Source organism: Manis pentadactyla, chromosome 7 (genome assembly GCF_030020395.1).
Source record: "Manis pentadactyla isolate mManPen7 chromosome 7, mManPen7.hap1, whole genome shotgun sequence".
Taxonomy (NCBI): domain Eukaryota; kingdom Metazoa; phylum Chordata; class Mammalia; order Pholidota; family Manidae; genus Manis; species Manis pentadactyla.
In genome coordinates, this window is record NC_080025.1 from 34,598,516 (window position 1) to 34,624,788 (window position 26,273).

General features: G+C 41.6%; 1 protein-coding gene across 9 annotated transcripts in view; it reads left to right on the forward strand.

Moving 5' to 3' along the window:
* PSD3 (pleckstrin and Sec7 domain containing 3) overlaps positions 1–26,273 on the forward strand; it is a 476,158-nt gene that overhangs the window by 329,606 nt on the left and 120,279 nt on the right. For 8 of the 9 annotated variants that reach the window (XM_057505252.1, XM_036896299.2, XM_057505254.1 and 5 more), the window contains one exon: positions 17,944–17,987. In XM_057505252.1, the coding sequence (XP_057361235.1) occupies positions 17,944–17,987 (44 nt within the window). Of the gene's footprint in view, positions 1–4,647; positions 4,667–17,943; positions 17,988–26,273 lie in introns of those variants that run through there. The other variant, XM_057505258.1, reaches the window with a different exon arrangement.

The following is a 26,273-nucleotide window of genomic DNA, read 5'->3' on the forward strand; positions in this document are numbered from 1 at the left end:
CTTCTCATTACTTTTTAAAATGCCTATCTACCCCATTCTGATGGTGCACATTCAATGTAATGTTTGTGCATACAGATCATCTGAGATTTTTCTTTCTAGGTAGATTATTTAGAATGCCTTCTGTCCAAATTTTAAATAAAGTACTGGCAGAGGCCAGTCTTTGTAGGCTGACTCATCTCTTGACATGACCCTGGTATAGCCTGTGGTTAAGGGTTAGAATATGAGCCATTGCACAGAGCAACTGCAGATATCAGTATACTCCCTATCGCCAGATGCGAATCTGGCCAAGGTTTTGTTTGATTCCAGTAAATCAATAGCTACCCCAGACATGATAATCTCCTTCTTGCCCCTAAGTGCGATTTAGTGGGGTCAGCTTCCGCCCCACACCTGAAGGTCCTGCTGGGACAGTCAAGGTGTTCTCAGTAGCAGTTGGACATTTGCTGGCCCTGAGCCCTCAGCCGCACATGACAACCGGCATTAATTCCTGAGAGCCTCCTCTTAGAGTTCTCAGACGTCCCCAGCATAAGTAAATCAGAAGGGCTGGGCCCTCATTGACTGAGTAGACCCACCGGGCAGACAGATATAAGTCAGTGCTCTGAGAGAAGCTCGGATTCCAGCAGCGAGCTGATTTATGACAGCCTCTTCCCGTCATTCTTCAAGCAGTTCAGGTGAAACAGAGAGGCTTGTTTTAAAAACAGGTGAAATAGAAAGGCTCTCCAGAATACTGTTGTGGTGACTGGGCAGCATTAGCGGGGTGTTTACGCACTTCATCAACCCCCTGCTCCGGTCTCAGAGATCATAATCAAGTGGCATTCGTGTGCTGCAGAAACATACCTCTTAAAGTTTGAAGTGTAAGGTAACAATATGCCTACATAAACCCCATTAAATAACAGTAGAACCCACAGACACAGAGAATGAGACAGGATGCCCTCAAGATGTCAACAAAATGTGAAAGCTGGAGAGCATATGGATTTGTTAACTTCTTTTGCACCCCAGAGACAGCAGAAACCCGGGTGCCTGCAGACCAGGAACCCGAGGAAGATGGGGCTGATTTCCCCGCAGGGTGCAGGAGAGCCCAGGAATTGGAGGCACTGGCTACCGCCCGCAAGGGGCAATGGGCCTCAAAAGGAAGATCCTTCCAAGCTTCTAGGATTAGTCGCTGGACTCTCTGGGAGCCCTGCCCCACTCGGTGTAGCCAAGTGACCTCACCCCCATCTTCGGCAGCCCCTGCCCAGGGACAGTGACCCAGAGGCTGTAGGTTTGGGCAGTCTGGCTCAGTTGAGGCCAGTAGTGAGATTCCCACATGGAAAATAGCAGCACTAAGTGAAAAGAACACAGCTTTCCCTCTGGGCAGGCTCTTCCCTCTCCCCAGAGTACCTTTCCTCCGTCACCTGGAGAGGAGATGGCATGGCACCCAGTACACAGGGAATCTGGCAGCACAGAGGGTGGGGATCCCCAGGATGATGGGGGGACGGGACCTGCAGGAGGGGAGCCAACCAGGTCAGACCAGAGTGGGAGGAGGGAGGGCCCCAAGGAGTCTCCAGCAGCATTGCTATGAGAGGCTGTGAAGTGCCCAACCAAATGGAGAGGGGACTCCCAGTTCTGTCAGAGAAAGTAGAGGTGAGCTAGAGATGGGCTCTTAGGAAATGAACTCAGCAGCACACCAGGTGGGTGAAGAGTAACTGCAGGGAAAGCCAGAGCTCACAGAGAAGCGCGTGTGACATGGTACACACAGCTCAGAGGTGAGTCATATCCACTGACTCACGGTACTGTAGCCACAGAAAACAGGGATGGACCACCAAATCGTGACTGTGATACAATTTTAGTGGAAGTTTGGGGGTGGGAGAGGTGAGAGTGAGAGCCAGCCATGTGTGTGCATGCATGTGTGTGTGTCTGATGAGAGCCACATGCTCTTTTTGCAGAGTTCCATGGTTAAAAGTCAATAGTTTATACTGAAAATAGAAAAACCAAAGAGGAATTGAAAGAGGTTTCCTCTGGGCATCAAGAATCAGAGGTAAATCAGGGGATTATTATGTTCATTATATGCCATGTAGTAACTTTTGATTATGAAAATGATATGCATATATTGCCTTGATAAAGTTTTTAAATGAACAGCAAGGAAAAGAGCATATATAGGTACAAAGGAGACTGGAATTTCCAATGACTGGAATGGCTTGTGCATCTTAATTAACTTGAGCAATTTCAAATAACAGGCTTCTTTTTTCAAAATTACCTCTCTTCCAAGACACTGTACCTTCACAGTTATGGTATGAGGCCATGTGGCTGCTGGCAAAGTTTGGTTGACACTGAGTGTGGTGGTGAGAGACTGGTCCTCTTGGGAAGCTGTCCTTTGTTTTGAGATTGTCCTTATTCCATTTTTTTATAGAATGATGGTGATAGTAGAGAGTGTTTTGTTTTGTTTTGTAAACTCATTTCCTCACTTGGCAAAATGAAAAATGCCATTCTATGTGGGTTCCCAAAACCTCTTTTGAAAATGTTCCTGTTAATGAAATCCAAAATCTTGGTAGCCACTGGATTAGATAATTTAATTTGGCTGTATCGATTGTTTTGGATACAATCTGTTTCCATTTGGTCTGTCTTTATTGCTCTGTCTCATGCGTGGAAATGGTAGAGAACAAATGCCATGCCTGGTGCTTTCTAAAGGTCAGAGTTCCCCAGGGATCATTTTTTACAAGCCAATTATAAAAAGAACTCTGTGTGTTACCCAGCAAACAGTTTTTAAACTGTACATTATTTACCATCATTTTCATAATAGATATAAATGATCATTTTTCTCAGGTATTTAAAAATACTGCGTGTAATTTATAAAGTCAGTTGGAATTTCTTTTCCTTAAGTTCTAAAATTATGAAGCATTCTTTGTTATGATACATGCCTGCCACTTCCTAACTGGTAAGGCTGACCAGCAAGAGGGCCTAACAATATATTATGGCAAAATATAGTCCAGAATCATCTTTGATATTTTCACAATGAAGCATGGCTTAGCTATAGGACGTTTTTAACAAATAAATTACAGTGCCAGAGGATTAGGATATTAAAAATGAAAAGCAAACTCAGGAGATAACTGAATGCAACGAATTCGAAAAGCATGGTGCTTCCACACGTCAGAGAATAGTTGCATATACTAAAGAATACTTTGGGAGTTAACCTTAACTCATGAGGAAGAAGGTGGTGACTCATTACGAACATGATTATATTAACTTTTCTCAAGCTATCTGGCTCTGAGGATTCCTATTAAATCATATCTACATAATGTTCAGGGTGATGAGTTTTTAATGCCCACAGTGGTTTGAAGATGGGGGTCCTTTCCAATGTACACGGCAGTCTTTCCACCCATACTTCAGTGAGAAAGCCTCTTCCATCTGGGATGTGTATCCTCTCCCCAGGAGGATTTTTTGATACAGTCATGGCAAGTCCACTTGGGAACGGACAGAGAAGAAGGTGTGAAGTGTGAATAGAAATGTGGGCTCTGGGCTCAGCTAGTTTGAGTTTGAGTCCCAGCTTAACCACTTAGCTCCATCTCCAGGGTCGGGTTGCCAGATTTAGCAGATAAAAATACAGAGCACACAGTTAACTTTGAATTTAAGATAATAATAAACATTATATGTTTAACATAAATATGTATCATGCAACATTTGAGGGCATACTCAAGCTAAAAACATTATGCATTGTTTGTCTGAAGTTCCTGTGTAACTGGCCACCCTGCACTTGGTCTGGCACCTACAAGCTGCAGCAGGTAACAGGTAACAGTCCTCCTGATCCCCAGCCTTGAGGCCAGAGAAGAGGAGTGAGCTGTGCTCACTCACTAGTTTGTAGCAGAGGGTTACACTTAAGTCATGCACTCAAGTGCTCAGCTCAGAGCCTGCATTAGGGGCGCTGGATAACATCAGCTCCATGGGGCATGTACTTCACTTGTCAGACCCTGATCCTGGCATTGCCTGAAACAGGGAGGATTCAGTAAAATGTGTCAGACGTCCAGGTTGGATCTCTGTGCCAAATTCGGAGATCCTTCTGTGAATAGCATACTGGTCCAAGTGGTCTGAGACTATACACTCTCGTCCTGCTCAAATTTGGAGAATTACATAGCAGAAGCTAGCTTGTGTGCCTGGAAGTGGAGACAGGATGCCTAGACTTTTTAAGGGAAAAAAATAAAATCAAGGGAAAAATTAAGAAGGCTTTGGAATCAAACTGCCTGTGATTCCTTTCTGAGACCTGCCACATGATGACATGTTAATTCTCTGCACCCCCACTTTCCTCATCTGTAAAATGGGACTAATACCCATGGGTGGTGGTGGAATCCATGCCCCACCCTGGGAGCAGGTCCTGGCACTTGTTAGCTACTCAGTGATATTGGCTGTTGGCAAAATTTGTCCATGATGTCACACTGCCAGGTTTATTCAAAATAAGTAATTCTCCCCACTCCCAGCCTATCTGGCTTGTGGTATTGACTAGCTAAGGAGACTGGAATGGGTAGATCTAATGTTTAAATCCAGGTGTTCTGTAACATCCAAGGAGGCAGAGTAGACTGCACCTAACAGCAGTGGCACCTTTTACTGAGTACCAGTATTTTCTTATCGAAGGTGTAATTTCACCTTCATGATCCTGCGAGGTGGTGTTACACTCTCTCTACAGATGAAAAAATGAAAGGTGAGCGTTAGTGGCCTAAAGTCCAGCAGCTGGTGGAAGGGGCAGGTCTGACTCTGGACCACCGATTGCAGCCTGTTGTCTTTTCCCCACATCCCCGCCTGGCATCCTCGTCACTGAGGTTGTCCTCTTCTCAGCAGGTGCTTTTAGAACACGAGCTGTGGTCGGGCCAGTGCCTGAGGCATGGTGGGAGGGCAGCACTGGCTTCACCGCGTGCCGGCCGGCCTCACCGGGAAGCCTGAGAGCGCGCCTGGGGGGGAGCGCGCGTGCGGAAGGCGTGAGGAGGAAGCCCGTCCGCGGAGGCGGGTGCCCCCAGTGCCTTGCCCTCCTGCCGCCTGCAGGCGCGGGCGCGGGAGCAGGTGCACACGCACGCGCGTCCCTCTCTTCCCCAGGGTGGAGACACAGCAGACGCACTGTTTGGCACCTTTTTTCTTTTAACAATGTATTCTAATATATCTACCTCATTTTTACCGTGAATGACTTGAAATACTAATGGGTAGCCAATATCTCTGGTGCTACTGTTGAAGCTGTCTTAGCCAATTTTTTATTTGTGCTTGAGGTGTGTCAAAGTGGACCACCCTTCTCCTGTAATTTAGGAAGAGAGCCTGACACGTCCCCCGAACGCCGGTCGCCGGTCCAGGTCTCACCGTGGGCCACGCAGCTGCCTCGGCCTCGCAGCCTCTTCCCTGCTCTCCCCCGGTCCTTTCTCCGCACGGTGCCGGGGGGACCTGTAGGAACACGGGTTAAAGCAGGTCACCCTCCTGCTTAAACTCCTGTAAGAGTACGGAGAGCGAGCCCCGCGGGACCTGCATGCCGTTTGCCCTGACGGCGCCCCCGCCGTGCTCTGGCCGCGCCGGGTGTGTCTCTGCCCCGCCAGCCCCATCGTGCCCAGGAGCCGCGCCCTGGGGCCGCTCCCCTTGGCCTAGCGCGCCTGCACCAGCCCCAGGTTTCAGGGCAGAGGCTTGCTCCCACCCCGTGGAGGCTCCTATTTTGAGTTATTTTAATTCCCTTGTAAGAATTATCAGGGAGCCTGCTAGATGACAGAATCGTCTTCTCTGTTTTCTTAAACCTTTATTGTCTATTTTCCACCCCCACTAAATCTAAGTTCTGTGTCTGTGATGTTCACCACTGGACCTTCAGGCCTGTATTAATACCCGACAGCCTGATGGGTGGTACTCAGTGAATATTTCCTGACTGGTTGGGTATATGAATAAATGAGTGAATAGTTTTTAACATATTTATTTATACTATACTGTTACAAGTGTTACAACTGTTACCACATGCGTGTTACAACAGTGGATTATTGTCTTTTAGAAGTTATAACAATACACTTCTGTATAGATACTCACATATACTATCATAGAAAAAATGCATCCCTATCATTGTCTAGTAGTTATAAAAATACTTGCCCCTAACATACCAGCATATGTCAGAATGAAATCATTGTTGTGGTTTTGTACAACACCGTAAAACAGTAAATATGAATATTATACAGGCGATTAGAGTAGACAGATGATAAAGATCCAGTGCTGTGTTAAAGGACATGTTGAACTGGCCATGTTGATGCCGACCATCGGTTCATGTACACGCTGACCATAAATTTTCTTAGCTACGAACTCAGGATCATGATTCTCTTTCTCCATGCAAGCATTGTTTTTAAATAAACTAAAAAACCAGTCCTGAGCTAACATAACAGAAAGTGAAAAACTAAGAAATGAAATGCAGATAACATTGTTTTTAACTTCATAACCTCTAAATTTTAGTAAGTGTTTTACCAACAAAATATTTACTGAAGTTCCAAAATTACTCAATCTATATTAATTTAAAACATATATATGCTTTGTCTATATTATATATTATGTGTTATATATTATATAGAATTATATATAATATATAAATGTATTTCTTAAATGTTAAACATATATAAGCATTTATATATAATATATATCATGATTATATATTATGTGTATATATAATTTATATATTAGTGTAATATATTTAATATATAAATATATAAAATATGAGAAAATATATATTAAAATTATAAACATAACTTTTATATATTTATATTATATAGTTATATATTTATATGTACTTTATATATAAAGCATGTTATATGTATAGTTAATATGTAATATATAAAGTATGTATTATTAAACAACATATATTAAACTTATATGTGTATAAAACATTTCCGTGCTGTGTTGTGAGTAGGGCACTTAGAAGTGTGAATTTTGGCCATGGATAGATCTGTATTCAGATCCCCAGCTCTGCTCTGTGTGTGACCTTTGGCACGATACTTAACCTTTACAAGCATCAGTCATGTCATTTCTGAAGAGGTGGTGATAATGCCTCTTGCACACAATTGCTGTGCAGACTCAGAGATTCCATGGAAGTAAATCTCAGCCAGCACCTCTAGCACTGTGGCTGCTGGTGTGGCTGTTACCATCAGTGGAATGTTAGCTGTTGAGAAATGGTTATAAACATCATCACAAAGACATAGAAATCTCTTCAAGTGAAACATGATATTCAGAAGTTTAAGTCTCTGAATCACAAACCATCATCTCTAAATCTCTAAGTCATACAGGAAGCTTTGCTGTATCTATTCGGCGATGCTCAGTGTTTCTTCTCTACACTTTCATAATCATATTATCAGAGTCTCTTGGTGGACATCACATGTGTTCTGCCTGGTCCATAGGGGTTCTGTTGCTCCTCTTGTTGCCACACTTGGAACTGTGTTAGCCTTGAATAGTTTGTGCTTCAGTTATTTCTGAAGAGCAAGAAGAGTGAGCAGTCGGGAGCCTGCATCCCCAGCTGGTGGGTCAGGCCGCAGGTGGTAAGTGGCTGGTCCTCTACACGGGACTTTCTCTGCCTTCATAGAGTCTCTCCCTGGGTGTCTTCACTCATTCATATTCCCTGCCTACTCCTCTGGACACTTGAAACTACTGTTTTTGAAGTTGGACCAGCATTTGGACTTGATATACAAACCGATTCAGTAAGATATGTTTATAGGTTTTTAAAAATTGTAGTATAATTAACATATAACATTATATTGATTTCAGGTATAAAACTAATCATTCAATGTTTGTGTACACTGCAAAATACAATAACTGTAGTTAGCATCCGTCACCTTACAGGGTTAGAAAAATTTTTTTCATGTCATGAGGACTTCTAAGATCTAGTCTCTTAACAAGTTTAAGATATGCACTAGTGTTATCAACTACAGTCACCATGCTGTGTGTTACATCCGCATGACTTATATATAGTGTAACTGGAAGTTAGTACCTTTTGATCCCCTGACCCATTTTGCCCACACCCAAAACTCTAGCATATACCCATCTGTTCTCTGTACCTGTGAACTTGGATTTTTGTTTTCTATTTTTACTCTGTTTTCTGGGGGTATTCCACATTTAAGTGAGGTCATGCAGCATTTGTCTTTCTCCATCTGACTTACTTCCCTTAGTGTAATGCTTCCCATGTCCATCCGTGTTGTAGAAAATGGCAATTTTCATTCTTTGTTATAGCTGAATAATACTCCCGTGTGTTTTGATTGAATATACTGCATTTTATATACCACAGTTTCTTTATCCATTCATCTATTGATGGCTATTTTAATTGCTTCCAAGTCTTGGCTATTGCAAATAATGCTCCAGTGAACATAGGGGTGCATTGATCTTTTCAAGTTAGTGTTTTTGTTATATTCAAGTAAGTACCCAGAAGTGGAATTGCTGGATTATATGGTTACTCTAGCTTTAATTTTCTGAGGAGCCTCCATACTGTTTTCTACAGTGGCTGCACCATTTCACATTTCTATCCACAGTGCACAAGGGTTTCCTTTTCTCCACGTCCTCACCAGCATTTGTCATCTCTTGTCTTTTTGATCATGGCCATTGTAACAGGTGTGAGGGGTATCTCATTGTGGTTTTGATTTGCATTTCTCTGATGATTAATGATGTTGAACATCTTTTCATGTGTTTCTTACCACCATATGTCTTGGGAAAAATGTCCATTCAGATCATCCTTGGAGAAGTGTCATCACATTCTCCCATTTTTTAGTAAGATCATTTGGTTGTTTGCCATTGAGTTATGTGAATTTTTTGTATTTTGGATATTTGCACTTATCAGATGTATGATTTGTATTTTCTCCCATTCAGCAGGTTGCCTTTTGCTGATGGTGTCCTTGCTGTGCAGAAGCTTTGTAGTGTGATGTGGCCCCATCCCTTCCTTTTGCTTTTGTTGCCTTTGCTTTTGTTATCAAATCCAAAAAAATCCCCAAGACTGACATCAAGGAGCTCACCCCTATGTTTTCTTCCATGAGGTTTTTTAAGGCTTTGGGTCATATATTGAACTCTTCAATCCATTTTGAATTAAAATTTGTGTATGGCATAAGGTAGTGTCCAGTTTCATTCCTTTATATGTGCTGTACAGTTTTCCCAACATGATCTGTTGACGAGGTGGTCCTCTCCCCATTGTATCTTTTTGGTTCCTTTGTTGTAAATTTATTGACCATGTATGCATGGGTTTATTTCTAGGTTCTCTACCTCATTGATTTATGTGTCTGTTTTTTTGCCAGTACCATGCTGTTTTGATTCATGTAGGTTTGGTTATAGTTTAAAATTAGGGAGAGTGATGCCTCCAGCTTTGTTCTTCTTTCTCAAGATTTCTCTGGCTGTTTGGGTTCTTTTGTGCTTCCTAACAAATTTTAGGATTGTTTTTTTAAATCTGCACAAAATGCCATTAGGATCACTTTTTTTTTTTTAAATCTATAGGTTGCTTTGGATACTATGACTATTTTAACAACATTCAGTCCTTAGGCATGGAATATCTTTCTATTTATTTGTATCTTCTTCAGTTTCTTCTATTAATATCTTAGAGATTTCAGTGTACCAATAGTTTGTTACTGATTTATAGAAATACAATTGATTTTTGTGTATTGGTTTTGTATCCTGCAAATTTACTGTATTCTTTCATTCTAACAGTTTTTTGGTGGAGTCTTTAGTATCTTCTATGTATAATCATGTCATCTGCAATTAATGACAGTTTTACTTTTTCCTTTCCAATTTGGATGTCTTTTATTTCTTTTTCTTACCTAATTGCTCTGCCTAGGACTTTTAATACTATGTTGAATAAGAGTGGCCATGTTTATCTTGTTCCTGATCTTAGAGGAAAAGCTTCCAGCTTCTCACTGTTGAGTATGATGTTGGCTGTGATATGCATTTGTTATGTTGAGTGATATGCTGTGGTTTTAGCAAGGGGGAAAAATTCTTTTTAGTTAAAATTTTTGCTCAACAAGGAATTTAGTAAAAATACCAAATTATTGTATTGTATACCTGAAAGTAATATTATGTTATATGTCAATTATACCTCAATTTAACAGAAGAAACTTAGTCGTAATTTAGTATTTACAGTGTTGCTTGCATTTAGAATAATGTTATTTGTACTAGCATATTTAAGAAGCTTTCCCAACAACAACCAGTCAAATGGAGAGCAACTGTAAGGAATAGAAAGGGCGCTTTAGGAGGAATGTGCTTTGTATACATTCTTATGACACCTCCATGACCAAGTCTACCTTCAGAATGAATGAATGAATGAATGAATGAATCATTCAATAAGTATGCACGTACTTTGTAAAAGTTTGGAGTACTGCATTAGTACAAATGATAATTAGGAATTGTATTTTTATTTGCTTTCAAGTTTAGTTTGGCATACCTGCAGAGCTGCCCCCAGGGCTTTTGGGAGGTGTGCCTGTTTAACACTGTCCTGGGCTGCAGTGTTTTCCCTGGTGATAATGGAGGAGTGGTGGTTCCCGTTTTAGTTCATAAAGATGCATTTGACAGCGGCAGGCAGATACGCTGCCTGTGCCATCCCCCCCTTAGAGAACCGGATCTCAGCCTCTCCCTCTCTCTCCCCATTTACCCTTTTCATTCTTGTTCCTGTGCAATTCAAACAAATTCATTGGTCATTTTACAAGAGTCATGCCTGGGATTTGGGAGCAGGTAGTGATGATAATAACAAATAGCCAAGGCAAGAAAATTAGCAGGGAAGAATGAGGAAAGGGAGGAGGACTGAGGAAGTTTGGGAGTTCAGCCAGGTGGTTTCTGAGATCTTTTCCAAGTAGAATCAGAGAATGGTAGATTTGGAAGGGGCCAAAAAAGAGCCTCATGCAGCCCTCTCATATTGCATATTTAGAAAATGAAGGCCAGGTAAATGAAATGATTTGTCTTAAAAAGGCACATAAATGACCCTCCCTGCCATTCTTATGTCCTGAGATTGGATCTGTTTCCTATTAAATTTTTCTCTAAAGAAAATATATGAAATATAATGTCAAATATTAGATATGTATGTGAAAGTGTCTTGCACATTGTAAGTGAAGTAAAAAGTTAGTTGATTCTGTTAACTGACTGATTCTCCATTAGGCAAATGTCAGGCAGGTGAGTAGAACACTGTTAATTTACAGTGTTTGTTATTTACAAACACTGTTTGTCCTTCCACAAAAGGCTCCTTACGGCAGAGCAGACTCATCTGCGCCCAGCATAATGCCCCTCTAGTCTATTGAATGTACTTGAAAATGTTTATGCTATGAATTATACGTATTCATTATATTTCAGATCCCCTTTCAATAAGGTGAGGCCTTAAGTTAATTCTGTAGCATCTGTAAGGGTCTGTGCTGGACACCTGCTCAGGGGGGCCGGGACTTAATGGTCAGGCATTTCTGCCATTGCTGGCTGGGCTTCCAAGCTCACCACAGCACAAGGTTCAGAGAATTGTCCAGGATGTAGATTTTGACTCTGTTTACATGGTGACTGGATCTAAAAAATAGATCTGACTACAGATGTGGGAAAAAACAAAACTCAAAATAAGATGCTCTGTATTGAGCGTGCTGCTGGCACCCTGCCTGAGAGCTAGGGAGATGGACGACCAAGGGCTGCCTGTGCAGGCGTGCTCTCCAGGGCGGCAGTGCTCTTCAGGCTCCGGCGCGCCGAGACTGTCCAGAGGACAGGCAGCCTAGAGAGAATCCTTTTCTGGAAATTCACCTTCAGTATATACTTTTCCCTAAAATGGATCTACCTGTGAATACTCTTGTGGTCAAACTCTGCGGTTTATCCTTTTTCACCTCTGCTTGACAATTGCCTTCAACCAATTAAAAAAAAAAAGGGTCCAAAATCACCCATAATCTTATTTAATACATTACACAGGTGTAAGAACCTTCAGGGCTGTGGGGCATATAAAGTGTCAATTCTAAATACTGGTTCTAGGGAAGCATCCTGTAATGATACAGTAATGCAGGTTTTCAATATTATTTAAAGGCAAAGAGAAGGAAGTACAAGTCGAGGATCATTGCTCTAAGATACTGAGTTTTTCTAACCAATTTGAAAATCATTTGGTAACAGCTTTATCATTAATTTTTAACTAATGTCTTTTCCAAACACTGTCTTTGATAACACTTTCAGAGTGGTGCATATTTAATTCTATACTTAAAAGTCTACTCGATCTGAGTATTTGCATGAAGCAGCATTGCACTTAAGAAGATAGCCATGGTGGTAGTGTCCTGATTCTTCCTGGGGACGCATTTCACTGTGGTCACTGTCCATCTTACTAAAGGAGATCAGAAGCTATCCAGTTTATCCTCCACAGTTCTCATAATAATTCAAGGAGCACAGAGGAAGAAATCATGGGAATTCAGAGATGATTGAACTATAATACATGGATTTCATAGAGTGCAAAGTGTGCCTCTGGAGAAAAACAGAGAGACTCATGGTTACACAATGCTTGGTAATGGGACAAAACTTCAGAGAACCATGCGTGGGCTGTCGCATCGCTGCTCAGCCTTGAATAACGTTGTATTTTATCATCTTGATGAAAGGCAATCAAAAGTGAGGAACAAAGACTTAAAAGTAAATTTAGACCAACATACCTTGATCTCTGTAATTAAAGCAATTTCCTTTCTCATTCTTAAAATTGGAAGAATCATTCTGTCCTCTTTAGTCTCAGTGGAGCTGTTTGATTGTTGTCTAGCTCCTGGGTTAGGCTGCTGGAATTTTGGTTAGACAAAAGATTGGTAAAATCACTTGCAGAGCAGTGATTTTGAACCAAGGGTTTGTATCAGACTCACACGTGGAACGTTTGGAAATATTCACGTATAGGTTTCTCATCTGGAAATCAATAGATTCAGTAGAACTGGGATGGGCCTCGATAATCAATATTTTTTTTCATTACTTGGCTGATTCCATCCCCGTGGTGTATGTCATCCTCAGACCTTCAGTTGAGGCCACTCTGGTAGAAGACTGTGTTACTTAGGGACCGACTCTGGAAATATTTCTGAAAATCATTCTTTACTCAGATATCTTCCATTTATTCCTGTGTATTAGTCTCCTAGGACTTCTATAACAAATTTACCAAAAATGAGGTATCTTAGAATAACAGAAATGTGTTCTCACAGTTCTGGAGCCCAGAAGGCTTGAAATGGAGGTGACACGGCTACACTCCCTGCAGGAGGTCTGTGGAGAACCTCTTCCTGCCTTTCCCACCCTGTGGCAGCTGCCGGCATTCCCTGGCCTGTGTCGACACCGCTCCAGTTCCTATGTCCATGTTTACATATCTTCCTTTATCTTTCTTTGATCTCCCTCTGTGCCTCCTTACACAGACACCACCCAACCCAGATAGTCTCCCCGTCTCAAGATCACTAATTTAATCACATTGGCAAACTTTCTGCCATGTACAGAAAAATTTACAGGTTCCACAGGGATTAGGACCTGGGCATCTTTTGGGGGTCCATCATTTGGCCTGTCGCAGTGGGTCATCACCTCACTGCATATCTCCTATGCGGGCTGCTGTGACCCATGAAGGCGATGTGAGATCTCTCCACTTAACCACAGCTACCACGCCATGGCCTCAGACAGAGGGCGGCTCTCCATGGCTGTGTTCACCCATAAACCTCGCATTCTTGGATTGAGGTCAGATAGCTAGAGATAAATTATTTTCCTGAGCTGTGGCTACAGCTCCAGCCTCAGCTTTTCATAGGACAGATGCATCTGATCACCAGGCTGGTGGTGTGGGGTCAGGGCAGCAGGCCCGTCACCCTCCAGCAGGGCATTTCAAGCATGTGTCCCAGCAACCGCAGCTCTTGCTTAATGCTTGTCTTTTCAGAATAAAATGTTACAGTGGCCAACATTTCAAAATCTATTCGAAGAGTGGCACAGCCATGTTGCTACCTTTTCACATGGGCTGTGACTTCAGGCAGGCATGTGCAATGCTGGGCAGGTGGGTTTAAGAGGCGAGAATGTGGTTGGCTGGAGCTAGCTGGGAGGAGCAAGTGCCAGTTGAATGTCGTCACTTGATTTCTGAGAGTAATATGATCCTTTGAGTCAAAGTCTGTGAAAATCAGCTGCAGGACCTTGAGAGAAATTAATTAACGTTGGGTTTCATTTTCCTATTCTATGAATGGAAGAATTTCTTGATCTGTAAGGCTCCTTTCAGCTGTGAAAGTACATTTTGTTGTTTCTCAAGTGGAAATTAGTTTCAACAATTTGTCCTAAAAACATTATTACTCAAGAGTCTTGTTCTTACACTATTAGTAGGCAGAAATAAGATTGGTGATAAATATGATTTTAACCTGGAGCTTTTGTGACTGTGTGGAAGGAATATAAACATATTTTGAATGAAACAATAGTTAGAAGAATTCTGGCAGTCCTATGATTCAGACTTGGGTAAGTCTTACGTCTGCATAAACTACCTATCCTTGGGTTTATGAGTGGTGATTGCGTAATCAAAAACTTAAATATTTCGTACCAATACAGCTCACCAAACTAAGGGTACACTGAGTATGAGGTCCTCACACCCTAGTTGCTCTTCACTGAGGTTGTGGGGCTCGGGGAGCATCCAGGTGCAGCTGACATGTGGGACTGAAGTTCCCAGGAGTTCACGTGGGCTGAAGATAAACCCTTAGGGTCCCCACCATGTAAGTGATAAGCTGAGGATGTGAGCGGTGAGAAGGACCATCCAAGGAGTGAGGGAAACTCAGGAGACTGTCTGTACTCACCGAAAACGAGGAGGGTGTTGGTGTGCTAGGTGCTGCTGAAAGGCGAAGAGATGCAGGAACCCTGAAAGGGGCCTGGACTTAGCGTGAAGTAAGCTGATGAACTGGTTTGATGGTTTTAATGAAGAAACGGGGTGCAGGCTGGATTGCCTGAGTTGCAGGGATCAAGCAGAGATAAGACTTGCAGAAACTCCTTTCAGAAACTCAGCTAAAACAGGGGCTGAGGAGCAATGGGCGGTAACCAACTTGTAGAAGTGGGTTGGGAGGGACTCACACGTGGTTGAAAGCTGAACGAAAGGGAGGTGTGACCTCAGACAGGGCAGGTGCTGGGCCAGTGTTAGAGGCTTGGCCCAGCAGAGATGGGGCACCCCTGCCCTTACCACCAGGGAGGAGGAAAGATGTGCAGGCACATTTTAGGGAGGATGGCAGAGAGCTGAAGGAGGCTCATGACTGAAGGCTGTGTTGAAGTTTGAGATGCTGTTAGCAGCATTTTGTGGTCTGTTGTTTGATTTTCTCTATTGCTGAATTAGTCACATTAACCGGGGAGGCTGTGAAGCTCAGGAAGCTCACACCAAGGCAAGCCACTGCGTCCCCCTCTTTAGGGCCCAGGCCCGGTGTCAGGATGGGCCCAGTCGGTTGCCCAGCCTGCAGCCCCGTGGAGGCGCCCGTGAGGGAGGCTGGGTGCCTGAGCCACACCCACTGATGGCTTTCAAACGGGAGCTGGGAAGAAAAACTGCTTTCTCTTGTGGAGAGACACAGAGGTGTAAGTGGATGTTTCTCATGTAGTAAAGAAACAGGGAGTTGGGGGCTGGGGCAGAGAGAGGAGAAGAGAGTTTAGACTCCCGTGTCCCTGAGGCCGGCTCCATCTGTACCTACCTACGATGCGGCTCTATGACCTGTTAGGCTTCCTTACTCCTAAGGTCCTTATAGTTTAGGTGATTGGTAAGGTAAAGAAAACCTTACCTAATACATGGGATATAAATGTGGAAAAGTCAGAGTAACTATGTCAAAAGCTACAATGTTCCTTTTCAGGGAGGACAGCCAGGCAGTGGGACAAAAGTTGGGGATATTTGCAAGGCTGGCTGAGGTGACAGGGCCTGGGTTCCAGGCTGCACAGGCGAGGAAGTGGTGATGGTCGGGCTGGAGAAAAATAGGGCTAAGGGAATCCAATCCCTAACTAAGCCATGCAGGCCAGAGAACAGGCTGTTGTCATGAAGGGTATGTGAGTATTGGATGTACTTACAAAGCAAATTTTCCTTTTTTGAGAGAAATAATGGATCACCGTAAAGCACTGAAAAGATTCAAGAAAACCCCTTGGTAATTTTGTGATTGAACAGAGTGAGCATAACATCTATCTTTTAGATTTCTGGTATTATAAACACACACTAGGAGGGACTTGGCCTGCAGAGCAGTATGTTTGTTAAATTTTACAAGATACTTTGTAATAGATTGTTGATTAACAAAATTTTTAAAAATTGGATTTCAGTATCTCTTTCAGTGACATGGGCAAACTTTTTGAAAAAATTTGTTCTAGGGCATAGAATGTACTGGAAGTTTTTTAGGTGCATAGATATCTTCAACACTCTACTTTTATGAATAGATTTTTTTTTTATCATTACTACATTGTTAAATCTGGATAGTATTGAGTATGATAATATATAACCTTTAATGATCCATCTCTTCAATTGCAGTTCCCAGCCCACTATTACATGTGGGTCCAAAATGGCTCATACAAGTGATAGAATCCACTGAAAAGGCATTTTTCCATCAAGAGTCTCCCGAGGGCTGAGTTAGACGTCTGCTCTCTGTGCTTCTGTGAGTGCAGCCTCCTGAGACATTAGTAAAATACTAGGCTATTGTAGATCTACAGTGAACTCGAGTTCTTCAAAGAGAATGTGCAGTTTACAGCACGGTCTTTCTGCTTTGGTTTGCCCTCACTTAATTTGATTTTCCATCATTTTTGTATTTGAGGGCACATTCTACCACATGATAGGATGAAATGTGTCCTGATTTTTATTAGCTCCCATAATTATCCACTGGTTATATTGACATGTAGCCACACTGAAGAACTCCACAGTCTGTCACAATACTAAGGGTACATGTATTGAATCTTAAATAATATAAAATCTGCAACTAAAATGTATCTGTACAGAATTTGAAACTGTTTGCTGAAAGGGGGCCACTCCTGGCTGCAGGCTTTTGGTTCCGTGCCTGCTTACAGGCCGTGTGCCTCTGACTGGGACAAGACAGGTGGAAAGGCAGAAGGTGGGAAGACCAGGTGGTTCTACCTGTGCTCTGCTGTGCTTCCTGGGACAGCTTCTGAACCTGCCATTTCCTCCTTGGACAGATGGCATCTGCCCCACTTTTCCATCTCGAAGTGGAGGAAGTCTCTGCTGATCTACTAGGTCCATGCCCTCCTTTGAAGAAATGTCCAACATCACACTTTATGCACCTAGTTTGCCTTTTCTATAGTATAATTTATTGTGGTGATTTTATATCTAAGAGGTGCATTTGTTTTCTTTATAACATCTTACTTGAAGTTAACAAAGTTGAGACGTGGGGTAGCATTTCCTGGGTAGTCATCACAGTCCGACAGTGGGTCACACAGAGTCTGTACATAATGCCAGAGCTACAGAATCAGGGGGGCCTTATGCTGACATTAACTGTCATCAAGGCTGTAAAGAAGCTTGTGTCTCCCCACCACCACCTTGCACCCACCAGTGTAACACCACAAACTTACAGTATGATTGTGAAGCTGCACTGATAAAAGCTGCTGAAGTCATCGGCATAGAAACGGCAAGCTTCTGTCCCCCTTCCATGTATCTTGCGCATGTATCTTGAGTTGTTATGAAAGCAGTTATATTTAATCCATTAGTGAAAAGGTATGAATACACCAGTATCCAGACTAGTGAAAACTCAAAGACTGTATTTTGAATAAGAAAATAGAGTATGTGGTCTAGTTCTAATCATAGCCTAATGTTTTGCTATGGTAAAACTAATAGAGTGTTATGGGTCTTACTTACAAAAGACATTTTAGCTTGAGAAAAGTGCTTCACCGAACACTGCTTACCGCACACTCAATTGCATCCCCTGGTCTTCCTCCCCTCTGCAGCGCCCCAGGGTGGCCAACAGGGCCTGGGGAACTGCTTGCTGACACTCACTTGGGACTTTCGGCTTTGATCATTCACTGAATCCAAAATGCAGAACAGAATGAAAGATAATTCCATCTCTTCTCTCTTTACAGGCTCTGTACAACTCAATCAAGAATGAGAAGCTTGAATGGGCAGTGTAAGTATGCTGTGTGTCAGTACTTTAATGAATGAGCGGCTTGCCCTTTCCTTGCTGTCCCCCTCTGTGCCGTGGAGGTGGCCCTGGACAAGGACTAAGTAGGATGGCCAGTTCTCACTTCACGCCTTGGGTGAAACCCAAGGAAACCCCGAGCATCCTGTGTCTTTTTCGTGGTGCCGTCATGCTCCTCTTCTGCTTTTATCTAGTGCTAATGCTGTAGGCAATTAATTATCTTTTAATGTAACCTTTAAGAAATACCATTCCACAAAAAAATCTGATAAAAATGCATACATGCCAAAACCTGGTACAGATGATTTTGGTACCATCCACTTATTTTAACTCTCTCCTTACTGTCATCATAAATCTAAGTTTTCTGATCTTAGTTCCTATGACACTGATTAAACCAGGATATTGATAGGTGAGCTGGAGAAATGGTGGATTAAATACAGCTAAAAAATTTTTTTTAACTGCAGAACTTTCACAATGCCAATATGTGTTGTCAATCTCCAAGAGAGAAATAGAATTAGCACTGTTTCCTGAACCTATTTGAGAGTGAAATGTAATGTTTCAATACATACTTTGGGATCTACTGTCACAGATATTATACCTAATTCTATGTAGACCCACAATATCCCTCTTGTTAAATTTTTACTGATCAATGCAATAGTTAAGAGTTTAATTTTTTTAAGTGTTAGGGAATAATGTTTCCTAAATTTTTAACAAGTTTCAAGAAGTTAGGTCAAAATGCTTTAAAATTAGAACTACATGTGAAATTCATTTTTTATTTCCCTGATATTAGACATTCGTAAGTATTTCTTACCGTGTGACCTGATATGGCAGTCTGCAGTGAACTTAGGTTTACAGGATCATATCTTGGTGGTTAAGTCTTTTGCATGTTCATTTGCATGTTGGAGAAAGGTGGTTTAGCAATGGACTGTATCTCATATACAATAAGCTAGAATAAATAGAAAGTGTCAGCACCACTTGAATTATTTCTACTCACTGTAAGATCACATGAAACTGCTTTAAGTTAGAGATTCAGAGTTTAAGTTGAGACTGTATTTTCGGCAAGTGTATGTGACAACTTACATGTCCATGTCTGTAAACACCAGGACACCTCAAAGACAGTGTGTCATTTCACAGCAAGCTCGGTAAGATCAATGAGAATTCATGGTCTGAGATCCAAATTTCTGGCCTAATCTCTGATCGATAGAAATGGATTTTCTACAGAAATTTCACAAATGATATAATCTTGCTGAAATGAAATATTAGAGCCATACCCTGACCTAGACAGAATATCTACAGAAAATTACTAAAAATGAAATAATTACAAATATATTCACGCTTGGTGAGAGAATATTTTGAGGGTTCTCTATTAAGTTATTTTTTTTAAAAACCAAAGGAATATAATCCTGAATATCTATTTTGTAATCTAGATTTTTAATATATTGAATTTCTTACAGTAGGTTTTATTTCTGTTTATGTGTAGTGGCAGTTGGGCACAAGAAAGCTTTATGTTGCCCCCCTCCCCCCGTGGGTGGGTTGCAGTTTCCCGGGAACTGGGTTCCCCTGAGTCCTCTTTCCAAGGCGACAGAGTGTCAAGTCCAGGAGCCCAGGTTCCAGAATCAGTAGCCATGGGTTTGAATCCCAGCTCTGCCGTGTGCTAGCTGGGCCCAGCCATGGTAACCTCCAGGCCTCAGTGTCCACTTGTGTCTGATGAGCCATTCCTGAGCCTCTTGAAACCCCCAGGATGGCACTGACAAATGTTCTAAGACAGTAAACTTAAAGCACGTTCTCTCTCAAATGGTGACTGATACTGTGGCTTGTACAGCTCTCATTTCTCTCTTACTTGCCATTTTCCTTTTTATCTCTCCTGTTTATGTGCTTTCATATCCACATTTATTCTTTATCACCCACCCCAGATAAGGCACGAAAGTAGTTTCTCATATGATTAATGTTCTTCCCCCAAAAAGGAAAGGATTGGATGAAGTGAGCTCAACTGTCCTTTCTAGGTTTACTATTCTATTTATTTTTAAACCTCACCATTTATCAGTGTTTCTCAAGCTGACTTCCTATGGAGAATATAAAACAAAAAATGTTTTTGGGTTAATGTGATGGACTGAATTTCTACAGAAGATAAACGGTCAGTACCCAGCCTTCTGGATTGCTGAGTCCTGTTTTGATCCTCATGTACAGCTCCTAAAACTAGTTTGTACACACGAGTATCAGTTTATGGCACCTGCCTTTCCCCTGCTAACTGTGTGCATGTGTGTGTGATTACACGTGCTCACCCAGCGTCCTGTACCCCTCTGACTCGTTTTCTTCCTTTACCCAGTCATGTAGGTGCCTCTGCCAGCACTTAGAGTCATCTTCTTTCACTAAGGCCCCTTTCTCCTTCATTCTTAAACTGCATCTGTTGTCTCAGTAAAAATTCTTCCCAAATATATATACAGCTCTGACCTATATACCAAGTTCAATTCAGCCTTTGCAGTTTCCTGCAGGACATTTCCACTGGCAACTTAGCATTCGTCATCGTCTCTAAACTTTGTCCCGTGTTCTCCATTTCTCTTAATGATACCGGTGTTTGCGTGCTTGCCTGGCCTTGGGCCCCTGCATCATCTTTGGCTCCTCCCGTGCCTCCTCATTCTCTCTCTTCTGCAGAAGTGGCTCCTGACAGCCTCTCAGTTCCGTCCCTGCTGCTCAGGCTGGATTAAGGCATTCATACCTTGTGCTTCCTAACTGTGCCTCCACCTGCAGCCTCTTGCCTCTACTTCAACCTAGTTAAAGCACTGCTTTGCTCTAGAACTTTGTTTAGGCCCTGTGCGTCCTGCCACTCCTCAGTTTCAGTTCTAGCATCTGTCTTATGACAGCCTCCATTTTCACCAAGTTGCCACCAGGTACAGGCCCTGTACTTGCCCCAGGGCTTCCTGCCTGTGTATGGGTGCTCTTGGAGTAACTGCTTGGAATCTACATTTCCTACCTTTCAGAACCTGTGCCGTGAACGCTTCCCTGATCTTAACCAACCCGAGACAGTCTCAGCGCTTAAATCCCCACTTTGCGCTGTATGATGGCACCGTCACTCTGTGCTCCCATTATAGTCAGTGTAGGAATGTCCCACCGGATTGTGCGCCCTTGAAGGAACGGTGCACACCTCCGTTTGCCCCTTACACCCTCCTTTACTGAGCGCAGTGCTTGCATGTAATGAAGTCCACATAAAAGGCTGTGGGGAGAAGAACTGCATTTCCTAACAGACCCGCCTAGAGCTGTGCAGTTTGGACAGTAGGTACAGGAGAGACGCTGCCTCTGCAAAACCTGTGGGCAAATGCGTTCCTGCACAGGAGCTATCTTGATGTTGAATTTAGAACCTCACAAGAAACTGAATTACAGAAAACGAGATGTTATAACTGGAGGAAATTCAAAGGTGTTTAGTTCATTGGTTCTCTAGCTGGGTTCCACGGAGCCCTGGGATTCCAAGGAGGTGTCTGGGCCCCTTCCTGAGTGATGTGAGTGAGGGGACAGGGAAGGAGGAAGGGGCGTGGCTGTACCTCCCACAAGCATCAGGCCTATTCCAGCTGACCAAAGCAACCTTTTATCTTCTGTAAATGCATATTTGGAGTTCTACTTAATATCCCAGTTTTTAAGAGTAATCAGTATGTAAAAACTTTGTTTTGAAAAGTGCCAGCCCAGTCCAGTGTTCTCATATCATATACAAGGAAAATGAACTGAGAATGCATTCACTTAGCAGATCCAAAGCCACACAGTTCTGGTGGCAAGCTGGGATTCGTCTCCCCAGGTGTCCCGGCTCCCCTGGCCCCAGCCCAGGGCCTCGCACCTTTGCAGCCACGTACTCTTCACTGGGCAGGGACCATGTCTGACTTCTCCATGCCAGCCTTTGATACAGTGCAGATTAACAAAGTTCTATATTAAATGTTTAGTCACACTAAATGATCCTAGAATTACTAGTGTTTCTCTGGCAGGCAAGTTAGGTAGCTAGTATCACATGTTTGTCAATTCTACAAACAATCTTTAAGCAGCTGCTTCTGTGCCTGTCTCAGTGCTGTGCCCTAGATATAAATATGAGAAAGACACAGGTTCTCTGCTTAACGAGAGTACATCCTGGAGGTGGGTGGTACAAAGATGAAACAGAGAAATGGCAGTGAAGGGCGCAAGTGACCAGACTGCCTGGGAAAGGTCTCAGCTCCCTCACGTGGGACATTTCTTCCCCAGTTCCTTTGTGCAAGTGCACTACTCATAACTCGTCTGTTTGTTGAACTAGTTCTGTAATAGGCGGTATGCTGGAAATTTGGGGAGAACAAAGTGGGTAAGGTGTTAAGGCATTTTCCCTGGCCTTAAGAAATCTTACAATCTAATGCAAATGTGTTTTTTTTTAAAGTAGTAGTTACCCCCTGACTGGGATGGGGTGGGGGTGAGTTGAAGTGGATTGGATATAGGAGTGTATAACTTTATGTTGGAATTGTTTGACATTAACTACATGAGGATCTAGAGATAATACAAAAATAAGCAGAAAAGGGAAAGTAAAACACAGCATTATTTATTAGGGAAATTATTGGGCTAACTTTTGACCTCCCATGTTTATTGCTGTTATGAGTATTAGTAATTTAGGAAATTACAACAGTATTTAGAAATCACAATAAATCCTTACCCTGATTTAAAAATATATTAAAAATTCATGTGTCCAGCCTCACTTTGAGATGCAATAAAAGTTGTACTTTTCAGTGATATACTTTAGTTGTCCTTTCCCTCCACCCCGCCTTCCCTCAGCATCTGGTGCACAGCAGCCACGGCCTTGCTTACCCTTACGTGCAGTTCTCTTTAACTCTGAACAAGCATTGTTGCAACTTTGCATCATGGAATAATCTTTGCTATTTATGGAATAATCTTTGCTATTCATATTACCTTGTAGCTCACTTTACAAGAGCAGCTTAAAATCTCTGTTATCTTTGCTACTCTGTGCTTGTCTTCTGCCTGCTCTTGCCTATGAGATTGCCCTGGCCCATAGGTGGGGGGGTGGCCACTGGCATCTCTCTCTCAGATCACCTGTTATCTGAAGCTTAAAGTGTAGTTTGAAATACCAACAGTTATTGTTCGACTTCTTTATCATTTTTTGATTATGAGCTTTAGTTACGATGAATCTCTTTAGGAAACCAGCGCTGCCTGTTTATCAGCCAATCCCTGGAAGCAGAGAAGGCTGTCCTAAGATTTCCTCACTCTTCTCTACCACTGTGATTCACCATCAGCATCTGTGTGGGTTGTTGGAGAATGATGGGGACAGGCAGTGGAATAACTATTACTTGTTCTTTTATGTGGCACTTCAGTTCTTTATCCGATCCAAGGGTCTGAATCTGAAATTGGCAGCTCGTTCTGAAGTCTCTCTGCTGTGTAGCCTCTGAAAGAAGTCTTCCTCCAAGAAAAGAGCCCCTGTGGGACACTTTCACTTTTGTTACACAGTCCCTCTCCATATTTTACTTAACTCGGTGTTGATTCTAATTTTATTTTAGGTGATGATATATATTAATTAAGATGTCTCAATTGTTGCTCTACAGGAAATGACCATCTCAAAAGGATAACTTTATTTCCACTTGAGAGTTTTTCTTCTAAGTTAGACTGACTTAGATGGGCCACTCAGCGTGTGCATAGAATCATTGCCTTGCAGTTCAGTTTTCTGGCTTGCTTTCTCTTTTGTTATAATTCTCCCTGATTTTTTATTTGCCAACATTAGAGTCCTCTGGGAAGAAAATTGAAAATCTCTGTATATACCTTTTATATTTGAGCTTGTATCCTAAAGAAAAGAGTGCTTCTTTGTCTTATTTTAAAATAGTTTTTACCTTAAGGTAAAATTATTTTATTTCCATAAAATAAGACAAAATCATGGCAATTCCTTTTTGCAGTGAGTTCGTCTGTTAGATGACTTTATACTTCTGTTGCCTTAGTGAATCTAGATATATGAACTTGTAAATCAGGATAGTGTTTCTTACTAGTAGATGGAGTCAAAAATTTTCTTACTCAAAGAGTTATTTTGGCTTGAGACTCTTATGTGATACTTTGATCTAAGACGTCTAAAAGTAATTCTCATTTTAAGCTTTCAAATAGCCACCTGTAGGTTGATAATATATTAGAGAGAAAACTAAGACAAAGAGGACTTTTTGTAAGTTGGACAATGTTGTAGATGCAGCAAATACAGTAAATATATAAATAAAATTTGTGTGGGGAAAGATGTAGAAGGGTTGATGTTAGGCATTACTTGTAGAAAATTAACCATGGAAAAATTGGTAAAACTGTGTGAGATAGTTAACTCTTAAGAAGGGATCAAACTCAGTTCTCCACTGTGCTCATACTGGTAAACATTTTCTAGATAAGCATCATGCCTCATTGGAATACTAGAATACAGTAAGAGTTAGTATTCCCACTGTCATTGCTATCTGTTAGATTATCCTCAATTCCTAACTAACATGGAGAATACTGCATCATGTGGACTCTTGGTAAAATAATAATTCTACTGTTAATATTAGATGGAATTCACAAATTTAGAAGACTATTAATATTAAGTAAATCTATACATTTGGTGGATACATAAAGGATGTTATTGGTTTGATTGCTCTATTTATAAATTCAGTGAAAAAGCCTTTACAAGGTAAGGAAAAGAAACAATGAGAGAAATGCCATAGTTATGAAAAAGTGATCCTTAACTGGAAGGAGATTTTGAGCTGAAGAATGACATCACTTAAAAACATGTTAGCTAAAAACAATATTGAACATAAATCAATCTCCTGGATTTTGGTGTTTAGAGGGAGAAAGATTTCAGGGTTTAAGAATGGGAGGCAATTCTCTCACATAGCTCCCTAAATTTTAATTTGATTAAGAATCTGAATCATAGCTCACAATGTTTAATCTGTAAGCACTTAGACTTCTCAGTCATCTCAAGTGTGCTGAACTCCGGAATACAGGGAATCAGGGAAATGTGCCACTGGATTCTCAGCTTTAAAAGAGCAAGTTGCAGAAAAGATAGTGTCTGCTTTCTGTGTAACTAGCATCTCTCACAATGCTCAGATTAAGATGGATACCTAGACTTTTTAAGGATTTTATTATTATAACAGTTTTAATATCCTTAAAGATTATGATGAAAGTGACAAATGTTGTTGTCTTTGCTTTCTTTGCTTCACATTATCTTGAACTTCAGAATATGCAGAGCAGACAGGTTGGTGAGCAGCAGATGGAACATGGTTGTAACGTTAGTAGCCCACGTGTCCCAGAGCAATTTTAGAATCACCGAGGTGCAGAGAATTATGGAGCCTGAGATATAAGGGAAATTTTTTTTTACTAACATGCTGGTGATTTAGAATTTATGTCATCTATATCAATTTCTAAGCCTCTGATTTTTGTTAAAGAATGACACAGGAAGAAAATGCATTGATTTCCACATGCAGCATATTATGCAGTAGTGGTAATAGAGGGCCTTGAACTTTTTAGGCAATAGTTGTTTGTATTTCATTGAGCATTTTGTGTGTGTACATTGTTCTATACACACATACCTCCATTTCCAGAGGTAAGAAAATTTTAACTAGCCAGATCACCAGTACTGAAGAAAGCTCTCTTTACTTGCCAATGAAAATTTTTCTAATACATATTTAGGAAACACCTAACATCGGCCTAACCCCAGTGTGCTTCCAACGAATCTTTTTTGTTGTAATCATCTTAACATGTACAGTTGAGTATTTCTTAATTTGGGAAGCATGGGGCAGCCATTGTACATGTAGTGATCCTTTATTTCAGAAAGCCCACAGCTTCCTCAGAGCTAGGAGTACTTTCAGAAAATAAAAAATTTTTATTTTATTTTTTATTTAAAGCTTTATCAGAACTTTTAATTAACTGCATGCTTTTTTATTGTTTAATTTTGGTAAGTACCAGAGACAGATCGGTTTTAAGCTCATGTAGTAGTATGATGTGGCATAAAAGGAACCCCAGGACAAGTCAACACATTTTTTTTTATGTTTGTTCTTCAGTATATTTTCCAACAATCACCTGATCACAATATTGGGATGATATTCAACTTAGTATTCTGTTCCTACACTTAAGCACTATGTTCATTTTTTTTTCAAAACAGATTTATTGAGGCACACCTTACATACCATAAAATGCTCCAGCTTAACTGTCTCTAAGTTTGCAGAGTTGTATTGCAGACACCACAACCTATCACCGTGTCACCAGTGCTCCATAAAGATCCCCTCGGCTTGTGATTCAGCATATTTTAGTATGAGCTCTTCCCTC